The sequence below is a fragment of the Leopardus geoffroyi genome, chromosome E1 (genome assembly GCF_018350155.1).
Source record: "Leopardus geoffroyi isolate Oge1 chromosome E1, O.geoffroyi_Oge1_pat1.0, whole genome shotgun sequence".
Taxonomy (NCBI): Eukaryota; Metazoa; Chordata; class Mammalia; order Carnivora; family Felidae; genus Leopardus; species Leopardus geoffroyi.
In genome coordinates this window covers 55,222,975-55,239,020 of record NC_059330.1, presented here as the reverse complement: position 1 = coordinate 55,239,020, position 16,046 = coordinate 55,222,975, and the positions used below count along the sequence as shown (strand labels likewise).

At 55.4% G+C, this 16,046-nt stretch overlaps 1 protein-coding gene across 1 annotated transcript; it reads right to left on the bottom strand.

Annotated features, from left to right (window-relative positions):
* On the bottom strand, positions 1 to 13,999 carry CDR2L (cerebellar degeneration related protein 2 like). Its single transcript, XM_045490838.1, has 5 exons — positions 13,885 to 13,999; positions 4,768 to 4,880; positions 4,325 to 4,473; positions 3,585 to 3,749; positions 1 to 2,653 (listed from the first exon to the last, which is right to left on the bottom strand). Exons 1-5 carry the CDS (start codon positions 13,958 to 13,960, stop codon positions 1,762 to 1,764), a joined length of 1,395 nt encoding a protein of 464 aa, XP_045346794.1. The 5' UTR covers positions 13,961 to 13,999; the 3' UTR covers positions 1 to 1,761.
* Between the last annotated feature and the right edge of the window lie 2,047 nt (positions 14,000 to 16,046).

Sequence of the window (16,046 nt, the reverse complement as noted above, 5' to 3'; positions counted from 1 at the left end):
TGCTTTTAGAATACTGGTGCATTTTTTATTAAAGAAGAGAATAAAGCATTTGTAAATATATTTCTCTCATGTATACTTCAAAGGTGACGCGCTGGTCGGCCGCTACAGAACTGGGGAGCAAACAGGCAGGAGCCCTTCCCCCACCCTATCCCCTCCACCCTAGATGACAGAGACACATGGAGGGCTGGGAGCTGCCCAGCTCCAAAGGACAAAGGGCTCCAAGATGTGTGAACGGAAGGACCAGCCGACAGCGCTCATCACAGTGCTGCCCAGAGAGCAGGGTGGCGCCTCCAGGGAGGTCGGGCATGCTTGTTACGAAAACCCCTTTACCCCTTAGAAACAGATAAGGCATGAAGGTCCCTGCTGGATTCCCAGCAGAGGCCAGGGCTGCCGCCTTCCGCGGGGCTAGGTAGCTCCTCTATTTTCTAGGATCTCAGGATGGGTAGCAGAAGGAACTGGAAGCCCCGAGGAACTGCTCAGGGCAAGCTGGAGGCCTGGACATCTCTTAGCTGAAGCTGGACTTTCTGAAGCCTTAAAAAGTTTAGCCTGTGACCCAGCTGGGTCCTCAAAAGACCCCCACAAAGGTGAGAGGTTAAGAACGAGCATTTTACGGGAGGGGGGAGACATGGTCTCCACCAGGTCCCATTTCAATACTGTTCAGGACAGGGTGGGAAATCTTGGGGAGTCCCCCGTGAAGGGGGAGCAGGGGCGGATGCTAGGACCACTGGCTGGTGGCACACACCTGGGACATTCTGGGGGCAGCAGTCATGATCTGAGGAGGGGTCGGCCTGTGGGGAGCATGGGAGTGAATGAGACACATCATGGTCCCTGAGATGGGGGCAGGCAGAGGCTAAGCTCGGCAGGTCAGAGGTGGCGTGCAGAGATGGGGGCTCCCCACCACCCAGACTCCTGGAAGGCTTAACGGCCGGAAGGCATTTCCAGGGCTGGAGCCCCAGGAGGCTGGCTGTGAGGGAAGCAGGTGCACTGTTCGTGTATGGCTGCCGAGGGGCTCTCTGTTCCCCTCCTCTGATTGGCTACAGATCTGCAGTGGGCTGAGGGTCTCTGGGGAGAAGCCCGCCTCACCAGGGCTGGAGTTGGGGGCACTCGGGGCCTGGCCGAGGCTCTGCATGGCAGGGGCCGTCTCTCACCTAGTCAGGACTCTGGGGGATGGGGCAGCTGGTGCTAAGGGGATGACAGCGTGTCACAGCTGGGGAGAAGCAGTGGGTGGTCCAGGAGACCCCTGGAACCAGCAACAGCTGGCTCTGGGATCCTCCTTCAAGTGTTTCCAGTTGTGGGAAGGGGTCAGGGAGACCTTGCATTGCAAATCTCTAAAAAAAAAAAAAAAAAAAAAAAAAAAAAAAAAAAAGAAAGAAAGAAAAGAAAAAGCCAAATAGTCCAGAATGGCTTTCAGAAGCCTGGCCACGAATCTGAGAGCAAGGCTCAGGGTCAGGAAGCCAAGGGCTGGGGAGCTGGGAATCCCCGGGGGAATGGGGATGTTTGGCTTTGAAACTCTTAGCTGCGTCTTTGGGCTGACGCAGGATGGTGGAGGGTTCTGGGCGATCCGGGAGGTGTTGGACACCTCCCAAGTCAGCAGAGAACAGACTGGGTCCCCCCACCTCCCCACGCTCCCTGGGCCAGGCAGCAGCCTCCACTGGGCTATATTGCTGCTAAAGGGCTCCCTCACTCACCAGAGGCTGCATGGCCCAGGCATGAGAGGCCCTGTGACCTGACCCTGGGGGGAGGCTGCAGGCCGGGAAAGGGTCACTTGCTGCTGTGCGTCTTCACTTTGGTGGCATTGATGTCGGCCTTGGTCTTCTGGATTCTGGAGAAGATCTCTTTGAAGAGCGCCTTGTACTCGGGCTGGCTCTGCTCCAGCCGCTTGTCCACAGCCTCCACGTGCTGGCTCAGGCTCTTCTCGCCCACCCTGGCCTCCCCCTGGCCCTCCTCGCCCCCGCGAAGGTCTCTCCACGAGCTGTCGCGGGAGATGGGCCGCGAGGTCTGCACGCCAGCATGCCGCACCCCGGCGCCGTGCTGCCGGCACTTGCTCAGCAGCTCCTCGTACTTCTCGAGCAGCGCGTGGTACTGCTCGTCCACTTCCCGCAGGATGGACATGCCCCGCTTGCGCACGCTGTTGGCGTGCAGCGTCAGGTTGCCCGCGTGCCGGCTGGCTGGGTCTTTGGCCACGATGGCGTTGAGCGCCGTGTCGCTGCAGCTCTTGCGGACGGCATGGCCCGGGGAGGCGGCCGGAGAGGAGACGCCGTCCTGGGCGGCCGAGTCGTCCCCGCTGCCGGGCTGGGGGTCATCGGCCTCCGGGGCCTGGGTGAGGGGCGCGAGCAGGGCCTCGGCCAGGTGGTCCTCCCGGCCCAGCAGGTAGGTCTTCGCCTGCTTCATCTGCTGCAGCTCCAGCAGCTCGGCCTCCAGCTCCTGCACGCGGAGGCGGCAGCCCTCCATCTCGCACAGCTGCCGCTCCAGCTCCGCGTACTCCTGCAGCACCGCCGCGTACTCGCGCTCCGCCCGCTCCTTGCGCTGCCGCTCCTGGCCCACCTGGGAACGCAGCACACCCACCAACGTCTGCAGCCGCTCGTTCTCCTGCTCCAGGGGCCGCGGGCCCAGCTCCAACGAGGAACTGTGCAGGCGGAAGGCCTCCTCGCACCTGACGGGGAGCAGGCCGGCAGACCTCTGGTCAAGGCCAAGGTCCCGGGTCCAGCTCCCCCACGCTTAACACATCTCCCGGGCAACGGGCAAGATCGTCTGTTTGCTCCTCTGGAGGCACCCTCCGCCCTTTCTCTCCCTGCTCTCTGCCCTGGGCGGCTGACCACGGTGACCTGCGTCAGCCAGGTTTCTGCTCTCTCCTGAGCTCGACCAACGGGAGCCACCGGCAGCAGGTCCGAGCGTGGGAGCAGAGGGAGGTCAGGGAAGGTCTTCCCCAGATTCCTTCCCTGGTTAGTGCTGGCCAGGCGGCACCTGCTTGCCTTCCAGTAACCTCCTTCCTCTGGCCCCTTCAGGCCTAGGGGGGACAGCGGCCCCTCACTGTTGCAAGCCTGGCGTGCTGCAGTGTCCCTGTGGTCTCCCCACACCTTGTCCACACCCCTTCATCCATCACGCCTCAGTTACTCCGTGCAAGGTGCTGTCTCCTGCCAGGACCTTTACTGAAACACCCACTAAACACACAATAGGTATTTTTATCTTAAGAGGTCATCCTGTTAAGGTTTACTGAGAACTGAGCGGTGTAGTGGTTAACTCCTCCTGAGTTAGAATTCTGGCTTAGTAAAGAGGCGACCTTGGATAAGCTCACATAACCTCTGGGCTTCCGTTTCCTCATCTGAGTAGTGGGGATGATAAAACATACCTCGCGGGACTGCCACGGGAATGAAAGCACTGCGAGTGGTGGGCACACGGCCAAGGCTCACTAAATGCCAGCTGCTGCCTGTTGTTGGCAACAGGATCAGTCCCTCCAACAGCCTGACAATGCACCAACTCTCATTCCCACCTGCCGCCTGGTGCCCACCCTCTCCTTCCTCCGGGACTCGGGGACGCCGTGCAGGGTCCGGACTGCCCCCCACCCCCGCGGCACCCTAGCCTACCGGGGACTGGTGCACAGCTCCTTGAGACAGGGGAAGGTGTGGATGGTGCGCCTGCGTTCCCGCTTCTCCCGGCGCACTCGCAGCTGCTCCAGGCCCCGAAGCTGCTCCACCTGGGCCTGCAGTTCCTCCACCTGGGCCTGCAGGCGCTCGATGGTCTCCGTCAGCCTGGGGGTGGGGTGGGGGACATACGTGGGAGGGTCTGTAAGGGGACAGGGCCAGCCCTCCTCGCTGCAGCCCTGGAGGGACTGGGGATGGAGGTGGGGACAGATGGGCAACCTTGGGCCCCCGCTCCCTGGTGCTGAGGTCAGAGGGAACTCCCTGTGTGCCCGAGGACCCGCCCGGCCCCTCCAGGGCTGAGCTGACCATCCTCCCTGTGCCACCTCAGTTCCTCCTACACCCTTCGAGCACTTATCACCCTGCACGGCAGTAAAATATTTACATGCCTGCCTTCCCGCCCAGGCTGTGAGCTCCCAAGGGGAGGGAATGTCTCTCTGTATCCCCGTCACTGTATCCGCAGGGCCTGAACAGAGCCTGGTATATAGCTGGTGCTTCAAGAAGGGCTGTGGCCTGAACGTGAAATCCACCACAAATGACAAGGGCGATCTCACCACCATCCCGGGGTCCCAGGCCCGGGTTTCTGGGAGAAGGAGCATGAGTCACACCCGCCAGACCATATGCCCACCGGCAACCCAACCTGACCTCCCCCTCGCTCGCCCCCCAGCCCGCCACCCGGCCCTCACCCATGGATCTTCTGCTGGGCAGCCTTACTCTCCAGCACCAGCTTCTGGTTGGTCAGCTCCAGGTCGCGGGCTGTCAGGTCCAGCTGTTCGTACACTTTGGCATGCTGCTCATTCATGTGCCGCAGCGTGTCCAGCTGCTTGGTTAGGTACTGGAGGGGAGAAGGTTGACAGGGCTGGGGACGGTGTGTTCACGTGGGCCATTCTCCTACTTCTAGGGACACGTTTGCCTGGAGGTATTGGTCTGCAGCAGGGGGGCGGGTAATGATGGTGGAGCCACGGCTGCCTGGGACAGTTGTACAGGTTGTGAACCGGCACGAGGCTGTAGGGCCAAGGCTGTGTCTGCTAAGAGGGCACCTTTCCCTAAGTTATACAAGGGCACCACAGGCCAAGGGGTCCACAATGGGGGGGGGGGTAGCAGGTGCAGGGCCTCCGTGGCCCCTCACCTCGATCTCCTGCACTTGCTCCTCATTGGTGGCATACATCTGCTGCAGAGACTCCTCCAGCTCCTTGTTCCTCTCCAGCAGGGTCTTCCCCAGCTCTGCGGCCAAGTGCAAGTCTAGTGGAGAGGGGGCAGAGGGTGGGAGAAACATGAGCAGCTGAATGGGCTCAGAGGACTCCCGGGAACGTTCTGAGCATTCACTCTGTGCCTTCGGGACTCCAAGACAACCGGGACACGAGCTGGCCTCAGGGAGCCCGCAGGTCTGGGAGTGGATGGAAGCTGGGAGCGAAGACTTTACACTGACCGTCGCTTCTGCCTGCAGTGTCCTCTCCCCAGACACTCCCAAGCCTCATCCCTCCTCACCTTCCAATCTGTGCTTAAATGTCACCTTCTCCAGGAGCCCTTCCCTGACCGCTGACTCAAAACCACACCCTCCCCCGCCTCATACTGCCTCTCTGTTTAATTTTTCTCCTTCGCGAGTATCACCATCTAACTTACCAATTTGCTCATTTATCGTGTTCATTCCCCACCCCCCCCCCGACTAATTGTAAGCTCAGAGGGCAGAGATTTTGCCCATTTTGTTCGCTGATATCCCAGGCCCTGCAACAGCAGGGGCATAATAAATATTTTCTGAAAGAACAAGTGAGAGGAATGTGCTAAGAGAATCGACAGACGTGGGGCCAAGTGCCCTGGGATGCTGGGATGATAGGTAAGGGAGAGCTCACTCTTCCTGGGATCAGTGGGAGGCTCAGGCAATGGGCAGCTTTGGGTTTGGAAGGGTGACTAGGAGCTCGCCGAGAGGCGAAGGAAACAGAAAGACTTGCTGGGTATTAGAATCAGATGAGGGGCGCCTGGCTGGCTCAGTCAGTAGAGTGTGTCACTCTTGATCTCGGAGCTGTGAGTTCAAGCCTCAGGTTGGGTGTAGGGATTACTTAAAAATAAAAAAAAAAAATCTTAAAAAAAAAAGAATAAGCTATGCCTTTATTAAAAAAAAAAATTGGCTGGGGCGCCTGGGTGGCGCAGTCGGTTAAGCGTCCGACTTCAGCCAGGTCACGATCTCGCGGTCCGTGAGTTCGAGCCCCGCATCAGGCTCTGGGCTGATGGCTCAGAGCCTGGAGCCTGTTTCCGATTCTGTGTCTCCCTCTCTCTCTGCCCCTCCCCCGTTCATGCTCTGTCTCTCTCTGTCCCAAAAATAAATAAACGTTGAAAAAAAAAATTAAAAAAAAAAAAAAATTGGAGGAGGCTTCAGAGCTCATTGGCCCAACCTCCTTATTTCATGGAGGCCAGGCTGGAGAAGGAGACAGAAGAATGACCCATCCAAGGTTATGGCCACACTGGAAGCAGAATTCAGGTCTCCCGGCCCTGGTTGGGGACCATCTGGTCCTAGTGACATGCACCCCTCTCAGAAACCTCCTTTCTCTGGGCAGCAAAACCATCATCCTCTTCCCCCCCACCCCTACCCCCCCAGCAGCCCTGATTCTTGTACCCTAGGACTGGAACCTGCTCTCCCCTCCCCCAGCCAAAGGTTCATGAACACTGTCAGAGAGGCAGTCAGGGAGGGGGTCTAGCCTGTTTCTGGGGGGCTGTGTGGTGTGGGGGGGGGAGAATTAAAAGGAAGTGGCAGGTGCTGGTATCCCTAAAAATTCTCTTTAGTGGGTCTGGAGTTGTGTGAGGGCCCCTAGACATTTGGAGTAGATATTCCTCCGTATATATGCCTCATTCTTCTTAGAAACAAGGGAAATAACATACTTATTATCATAAAGGAAAAATTTATTATTTCTTTTATTTATATATATTAAAAATTGTTTAAAAAAATTTTTTTTTTCAACGTTTATTTATTTTTGGGACAGAGAGAGACAGAGCATGAACGGGGAGGGGCAGAGAGAGAGGGAGACACAGAATCGGAAACAGGCTCCAGGCTCTGAGCCATCAGCCCAGAGCCCGACGCGGGGCTCGAACTCACGGACCGCAAGATCGTGACCTGGCTGAAGTCGGACGCTTAACCGACTGCGCCACCCAGGCGCCCCTAAAAATTGTTTTAATGTTTATTTATATTTGAGAGAGAGAGAGAGAGAGTGCTTGAGTGGGGAGGGGCAGAGAGAGACGGAGACAGAATCTGAAGCAGGCTCTAGGCTCTGAGCTGTCAGCACAGAGCCTCACGTGGGGCTCGAATTCATGAACTGTGAGATCGTGACCTGAGCCAAGGTCGCTGACTGAGCCATCCAGGCGCCCCTATATATATATTATATATATATATATACACACACACACACACACACACATATATATTTTAATGTTTACTTATTTGGAGAGCGGGAGAGAGTGCGGTGCGCAAATGGGGGTAGGGGCAGAGATAGAGGGAGACAGAATCCGAAGCAGGCTCTGCACAGTCAGCACAGAGCCTGATGCAGGGCTCAAACTTGCAAACCCCGAAATCATGACCTGAGCCAAAATCTGATGCGTCACTGACTAAGCCACCAAGGCACCCTGAGGGAGAGAAAATCTTAAGCAGACTCCACGCTCAGAGTGGAGCCCGATGTGGGGCTCAGTCCCACAACCCTGGGATCATGACCTGAGCCCAAATCAAGAATCAGATGCTTACCAGACTGAGTCACCCAGGCACCCCAAGTTGCTGTGCACTTTAAATGAGTGAATTAGCTGGTGTGTGAATTACATCTCAAAAAAGCTGTTAAAAACAAAAACAAAAAAACACAAAAAACAAAACAAAACACTTTAGGCAGTTTAATCCAGAGACAGAGACTGATGTTAGGGAGCAAGGCCCTTAAAGAGGTTGGTGATAGGCTCTGATTGGGTTTACAAGGCTCTTTTTATTTTATTTTATTTTTTTAATGTTTATTTATTTTTGAGACAGAGAGAGACAGAGGGTCAGAGAGAAGGAGACACAGAATCTGAAACAGGCTCCATCCAGGCTGTCAGCACAGAGCCCAGAGCCCGATGCAGGGCTCGAACTCACAGACTGTGAGATCATGACCTGAGCCAAAGTGGGCCGCTTAACCGACTGAGCCACCCAGGCGTCCCAGGCTCTTTTCTTTTTAAAATCACTTTAAGGTTTGTGTTAAGTGTACTTGATGTGAAAAATCAAGCAGCACAGAAAGGTTAAAAATGGTGACCAAAAATTACTTGGAAATGTACCTCACATATTCTTAGATCTATAACTGGGAAGTCCATAAACAAATGGATGTGGCCTCAAATGGTTATGACAGAATGGTTATTTGTAAGTAATAGAAGTTACAGTCTGTGTGTGTGGCATGAGAGGAGAGGGGAGGAAGCAGGTTGATGAAAATGCCCCATTTAGAGAAAGATGCTGTCCAACATGCTGGTCACCATTCTTATAAACAGCTCTCTGGGCTTAAAGCAGCTATAGGTACAATTTTGTATGAACGGGATGTTTTTTGTACCTACTTTTTTCACTTAACAATTTGGCATAGGGGTGCCTGGGTGCCTCAGTTGGTTAAGCGGCCGACTTCGGCTCAAGTCACGATCTCGTGGTTTGTGGGTTCGAGCCCTGCATCGGGCTCTGTGCTGACAGCTCAGAGTCTGGAGCCTGTTTCAGATTCTGTGTCTCTCTCTCTCTCTCTGACCCTCCCCCATTCATGCTCTGTCTCTCTCTGTCTCAAAAATAAATAAATGTTAAAAAAAATTAAAAAAAAAAAACAATTTGGCATAAAGAGTTGTGTCCACATATATCTACATGGCCACTTTTAGTGGATGTGAATATTCTATTGTATACAAGTCCCCGATAGCCACCCCTAAATATTATTGTTGGAATTTTATGTATTTCCATTTCCCCCCTCTATTGAAAATGAAACTATACAAAAATTCACAGTACAAAAATCTTTGTGCAAATCACTGCCTATATCCCGAAGATACTTTCCCAGAAACGGAATTACCAGGACAAAGGGTAGGCCTACTTGATTCATTCTGCCAAAACGCTGTCCAGAAAACTTGAGTCTTTTTCCCATCAAGAGGTCGTTTCTTGAAACATCCCTCAATCTAGGCTGATGGAATAAATCCAGATCAAGATGTACAAGGGCACCTCTTCTGGGGCCAATGTGATGTGGTCCAGGGATTCAGGTCTTTAATGCTTTCCCTGTTCAGACAGTGATCGTTCAAGAATCCCCAGAGGACAGAGGGTCTCTATAGCCCCTCCTAGCGAGTTTCATAAATATGGTTGTTTCAGCTGAGCCCCTTGCTTGGCACCAGACAGGTCTGGGGAGGGGGTTTTCTTCTCAGAAGAGCCCCAGACAGCAGTGGCTCATAGTGGGCATTTTGAGAGCAGGACCTCAGGCTTTTTGTCAGCCAAAGCTGGGGGTAGGACTGATACCACCTTATGAAAGTGAGGGGCCTGGCTAGCCGTGGGGCCTGGACAAAAGGCCAGCCTGCCTGTCAGGAACAAGCCTGGAGTCTGCTCCCACACATAAAGGTAAGGTTTTGAAACAGCCAGAGTGGAGTCTCCAGGCCGGGCCTAAGCCAGGAACGCGGGGCCCTGTGCCCAGATGTCATCCGAAGGAGTTTCCCAGACAAGTGCAAAGCTGCTATCCTGGAGCAAGACTGCAAAAACTTAGCCCGGGAAAACACAAGCTGCTCTCCTAAACAGCTACCTCAGCCATTAAGAAAAAGAATCATATAGGGGGCGCCTGGGTGGCTCAGGTCACGATCTTGCAGTTCATGGGTTCGAGCCCTGTGTCAGGCTCTCTGCTGACAGCTCAGAGCCAGCAGTCTGCTTCCGATTCGATGTCTCCCTCTCTCTTTTTCTCTCTGCCTCTCCCGCCCGCACTCTCTCTCTCAAAAATAAATGAACATTAAAAAAGAAAAAAGAAAAACGATCATGTAGAGCTCAGAAGAAGCTTCAGCTTTGAGCAATTAACATCTGATGACGATGGCAAGAAAAACCAGGTGCCTGATACAGACCAGTCGGGGAATGGGCCACTTGCAGTATTAATTTATTCACTATGAGTTGGGCAGAAGTCTACAAAGTGTGAAGGCCTCTGGACCCGTCCGTCCACAAAGTGTGAAGTCTGCCATTTAACGTCGTACAACTGCAGCCCTATGTGATGTCGAGGGCTCAGTGGAAATTTGGGAGCCCAGCATGACCACCGCTAGCTGGCGATGACGGAGCCATAGCGCCTTCCTACTCTCTGTAATGCGATGGTGAATGTTTGGCTCACCCCCAAACAGTATCAGATAACTCAGGTATAAATGAAAAACAACAGAAGGCCACGTTCACCAGTGTTTTCTCCCTCGGGAACTGTCAGGGGGGTCTGTGAAGAGGCCACTGCTACTGATGCCGGCCCCTGTGTTGGCATTGGGGGCACGGGCTCCACGGCTGATCTGCTCGGCGTTCCCGCAGCTTAACCTAGAGTCCGAGACTTCAGGGTCCGAAGCTGAGTGAGGAAAGGTCAAGAACAACTGCATTTTATGCTTTTCCTTCCAGGTGAGCACGTGAGCTGGGCGTGCACATTCCTGCCGCTGGCCGGCTGGGCCAGCTGCAAGTCACGCTATAAACCAGCGACATAGAAGCTTGCGCTGCAAAGGCTCCGCGTGTAACCAGGCCGCCCAATGACTCAGGGGTGGGGAGGAAGGGAGCACAATAGAAGCTGTCTGGGGTGGGAGAAAAATCTCAGAGAGTGTCTCGGGGAAACTGGATCACAGTGCAAGCTAAGCTGGTCAAAGCTGCCAGGAGGGATCACGGGAGAGGTCTAGAAGGTGCAGAGCAGGGGACTGGCTGGAGCCAAGCGCTGGGGAAGGTACACCAGCTAGCAGAGGCCTGGCGGTGTCTCCGGACTCCGGGCGGAGTGCGGTTCCCCCTGGACCAGGGGTGGGGGAGGCCCGGGGGTGGGAGAATGGGAGAGCTGGCTAAGGAGGAAGTAGAAATCGGAGTAATAAACAGCCTGTCATGGCCAGATTAATGGTCACACTGGACCAAGCTGGGGAAGTTACCGAGTCTGAATGGGCATCTCCCCTGGACCCTGGGCCCTGGAGTTTTCTGGGGTCTCCTGTGGTGGGCTTCGGCAGTGTTGCCCTCTGAGTGCCTGCTGACGTGTCCCCCATGAGCCCCAGAGGCCTGAGAGGGAGTGGCCGGCAGCCAAGGGGATGTCTCTGAAAAGAAACCCTGAAATCCCACTGTCCCCACCGGTTGGGGTTGGGGTGTGGCCCCATAGACTCTGGAGCAGAGGTGGGAAAGGGACAGGGGACAGACACAGGGAGGAAGGAACAAAGATAAAGGCGGTGAGAGGAGAAGATCTATCACCTGGCAGGGCTACGGGGTTCCTGCTTACAACCTCCAGGGCATGAATGTCGGAACTCTGGGTCCACACAATTGGGGTCCGGTCACCTCCCTCTCCTTGTCATGTCAGAGCTCTTGCCCAAGGCTGAGACTCAAGGTCAGGCACCCAGGGCTTCACATCTGTGACTCAGCAGCCATCTCTCGGCATGGAAAGAGGTACCAAAGGCCCACCATGCCTGGTCCAAGGTCGAGGAGGGAGGCGGGCAGAGAGGGAGGGAGCCAGTGTGCTTAACAATCAATGGCTTTTTCTATTTTTACAGGTGCTTGTGTCAGTGGGCGGAAGGAACACGGTGAGGATCTAGGACCTTGCTTGTCCCAACTGCCTCCCTCCACTGGGACAGAACGGAATCAAAGTCAAACAGCAGGCCAAGCTTCCAGAGTGTAAAATTGAGGTCTGCCCCCAGGGCAGGGGGGAAACAAACACAGAGGGGAGACCCAGCTGGCTCTTCCTGAGCCACTCAGAGGCAACCAGGGAGCAGCTGGGCGGGAGAGAATTTGGGGGTTGGATACAGGGAAGGGGGATGTTACAGGCACCTGATCCCCAGTGTAGCTGGCCTTTGGCCGACGCTTCGCCCCACCATCCAGCTCTCTGTGCCGGGCTCTAGGAGGTAGTGCTGCACTGGCTGGGCCTGAGGCTTCCTCTGAACCCACCCCTGGCACTCTAGAAGCTCCTACTTTCTAGTCACACGTGGTCTTTTCATGTTGCTCTGTGCCTTCGTACGCCATCCACTCTGCCTACAATGCCCAGACAGCCCTTATTCAACCCTCCAGCTCAGAGGACCCTTTGCATCAACCTTTATGAGTCTTACACCAGAAGGCCCTCTGTCTCTGCTCTCATTGCCTTCTGCCCTCACCCAGGACGAGCAGACATTTGTGTTTTTTTGCTCAAGAAGTCCAATTTCTTCTGACACTGCCTCATTTCTGGTTTCCCTCCTTGTTCCTGGACCCTGGCTACAGGGACCCTGGCTACTGGGGCTACAAAGCAAGGCCGGCTGCTGCAGACCAGCATGGCCATCCCCTACCCTAGCCCCAGAACATGGCAGCCCGGCCCCGCTCGAGTCTCGACACCTCTCGCTCTCCAGAAGCAGTGTATCTCCCACCCCTACTCCCTGGCTCCTTCCTCCCACATCTGGGCCGGGCACAATGCCAGAGACTTTGTTAGGGGTGCGGGAATGAAATGAGACAGCAACAATATCAGCATCAGCCTCCCAGGAAGCCATCTTCCCAGGAGCTCAGCTTCCAATCTTTCCATCTAGGCCCGCCTCTTCCATGAAGCCCTCTTACCATATCCTAACACCCACACTTAGTTACAGGCCCACCTCTACCTGCCAGGGTGCACCCAGGAAGCCAGGGCTGGGACCGTTCCCAGCTCCCAGGACGGTGTCTGACACTTAAATGTCAGCCTTATGGGTGTGTGTGGGATGCAAAATTTGGGGGGTAATGCCCAGGATGGGGGACCGGGCTGTCACAGCCAGTATTGGACATCATACTCCAGGCAGGGAGGCTGAGGTTAGACTCTAGGGTAAAGAATATGGCAGAGTTCAGCCCAGCACCCCCAGTCCCACGCTGGTCCCCCAGAGACCGATTAATCCACCACGCTCCTGAGTACAAGGACAGTTTCATCTACCAGCAAATCTGGCCACGTGGGGATGCGGGTCAGGGCCAGGAATCAAAGGCTCCAGGATCTGGTCAGATGCCTCACATGAGGGCAAAGCTAGGCATCTGGGGTCCCATGGATAGGCCACTCAGAGCATGGGGTGTTAGTAGACACTGAACCAGAGTTGTGTCCACACACCTGCCTGGCTTGCTGGGTGACAGTGGTCACTTCTCCTGGACACGTTTCCTTGCCCCTCCAGCTCTAACCATCCAAGAATGAGGCACTTTGGGGGAAGAGAGGGTGGATTTGACTGTATTCCAGCAGACCTTGGCCCTGACCCTCTTAGGCCTCCTCCTCCTTCCTGTCCTACAGCTCCACCCCCTGCTCAGAGTGATGTCACGTTGGCCACCTCATCACCAGATTCTAACCCCCTTCCAGCCACCCTCTCTACGCTCAGATGGGAGTGGGGGAGGTGGCTCCCCATTTACTCAGGCTGTAGTCTGGTGCATTGTTCAGAATGCCCAAACCCGGTTCCCTCCAACCACGAATCATTTGGGAAAAGGCGGGGAGGAAAAGGGCCTGGGGACCCCTTCCCCTCGAGCCGTTTGGAGACTCCAAGTTTTTGCTGCTTCTTGGCCAGCAGGGTCCCCAAACCCCTACACCCTCCCTGGGTAGAGGGTAAAGAAGTTGGGGAAACTTTCTGGGAGCCTTAGAGCTCAGGAATCCTGGCAGGGGAGGGTGCCACCGGATTTGGAATGGGATAACTTTCCCCTACACACACACACACACACACACACACACACACACACACACACACACACTCACCATGCCTCTCAGCAAAACATAGCCAAGGAGCCACCTCCAGGCCTTCACAGACTTCTAGCCAGTACTCAGGCCCCCAATAGTAGTAGGGGCGCCTGGGCAGTTCCTGCCCCTAAGATGAGGTGGGTGCTCTGGGGGAAGTATGCCCCTGTCGTTCGGGGAAAGAGAATGGCTGCTCCCCCCACTTTTGTGTGTCTCCGCCGGTCCCGCCCGGGTCTTCTCGGGCAGCGCTCCCTGTCTCCACGTCCCCATTCTCCAGACGCATCACCCTCGGAGTCCGGTGCTCCGGGTCCAGCCCAGCCCTCCCCGGGGTGATACTGCTCAACAATGGAGAAGCGGACAGGGGTCGCGGGGCGCACCCCGCTTTCCCGCCGCACCCACGCCGCCGTGCTCACCCTGTTCCAGGTCCTGCTGGTCGTACCAGGGCTCCTCTTCCTCTGTGAAGTCCTCCATCACGGCGGCTCTCCGCATGGCCCCGCGGGCGGCGGGCGGCGGGCGGCAGGCGGGCGCTGCGGCGGCGCGGCTCAGGGCCGGGGCGCGGGGCCCGGGACAATGCGGTGGAGGCGGGCCGGGCCTCCCGCGTCGCGGACTCGGGCTGCAGTGCCCCCGCCCGCGCCGCGCCCCCTCGCCATCGGCCGCAGACCGGGCGCCCACGCGGGGCTGGCGCGCCGCCGCGGTCCGGCCCGGCCGGGGTCCTGCGGAGCCGGGGCACCCGGCGGCGGCGGCACAAAGGGTGGAGGGGCGGAGACGGCGGGCCGGAAGGCGGCAAGGAGGGCCGGGGTCAGCCGGCACGTCTGGGGCGCTAGGAGTACGCGGGGGCCACGGCGGGCGCCCCCTGCCCGGCTTCGGCCCGCGCTGCCCCCGGCCCGCCCGGCGACACCGGGAGCCGCCGCTGCATCTTGGCGGGGTCCGCCCCGCGCTTCCCTAGCCGCCCTCTCCGCGGGGTGGGGCCGGCCACCTCTGACCAATCGGGAAACGTATGCAAAGATAGAGGCGGGGCCGAGGGCGGGATCTCCTTGGTGTCTCGGTGGGCCAGTTGCTGATTGAACCTCACTCTCCCTCTACGTCCAACCCTTCCAACTATGGCTCAGTGTCTGAAATGATTTTATTTTGTTTACCTGCTGTTGTCTCTCTCCCTCCAGATCTCCTGAAAGCACAGTTCTTGCCTCTCCTGTTCACAGCTGGCTCTTCAGTGCCTAGAACAGGCTGGCCCACTGGTAGCTTCCATGGACACCCTTTGAATGAATGAATGTTAATTTACAATCACCTTTAAGAAGTTGAGTGTTTGAATATTTGTGGCCGGAAACTTCAGGCCGGGAGTGGCGAAGTTTTAGGGTGTGTTACCTGCATTCTGGACCTTTCCCTTTAAGGTCCCGTTTCCCTCCCCTTCCCTCTCCTTCCGTATTCTATACCCAGTTATACCAGTTAAAGCCATACATGATTTCACCTTCTAAGCATCCTTTCCTTAAAGGGGTCTCAAGCATTCATGTAACTGATTTTTATTGGACCCATCACGTGCTGGTACTGTTGTGGCATCCTGAGTATATCCAACTCTGAACCTACGTGTCAAATATATCCAACAAAGGACTTGTATCCAGAATACAGAAACAAATATCTGTAAGTCCAGTAGAAAAGTGGGTAAAAGACTTGACCAGGCACTTCACAAATGACCAAATGACCCAACAAATATGTGACAGGGTGTTCAACTTCTTTAGAAGGATCAACACTTGTAGGGGAAAAGAAAGGAAATGGGGTTTGCAGAGGTAGGAGTTGGGTTGAGAGGTGGAGGTGGCCTTGATAAAAGCCTTTCCCAACTCTGCACAGCTCTGGAATCTGAATCCAGAGAGATCCTTCAAAGCTATTCCAGTGGCAATGAGGAGAGGGCCTTTATATCCCCCCCCCCCACCTCCCTGTCTTGCACATATCAACAAGTCATTGAATGGATGAAGGCGCAGGCGGTGAATGGGAAGCAGTGCGGATCTTGGGCAAAGGAGCTCTTTTCAGCTCCTCTTTTCTTAGAGAGGGCTGACAGCTGAGGACTGTCAGCCAGCAGGCTTTCCAGCAGCTGGGGAAACAAATCCTTCAGTCCTGAAAGGGAATCTGGGAGATGAATCACAGCATGCATCATATATGCATATCCTGTAATCTAGACATTCTGTTTCTTATATATGTGCAACAGAAGTATGTACATGGGGCGCCTGGGTGGTTCAGTCCGTTAAGTGTCTGACTCTTGGTTTCAGCTCAGGTCATGCTCTCACCTTCATGAGTTTGAGCCCTGTATTGGGCTCTATGCTGACAGTGCGGAGCCTGCCTTGGCATTCTTTCTCTCCTTCCCTCTCTAACCCTCGCTTGTGCTCTCTTTCTCTCTCACAAATAAATAAATAAACTTAAAACAAAAAAGAAATATGTACATCTGTTAGCAAAAGACATGTACAAGAATGTTCATAGCAGCACGACTGATAATAACCCAAACTGGAAACAACCTAAATGTCCAACAATAGTCAATGAATAAAATGTGGTATCTGTGTGCAATGGAATATTATATAGTACAAATAAA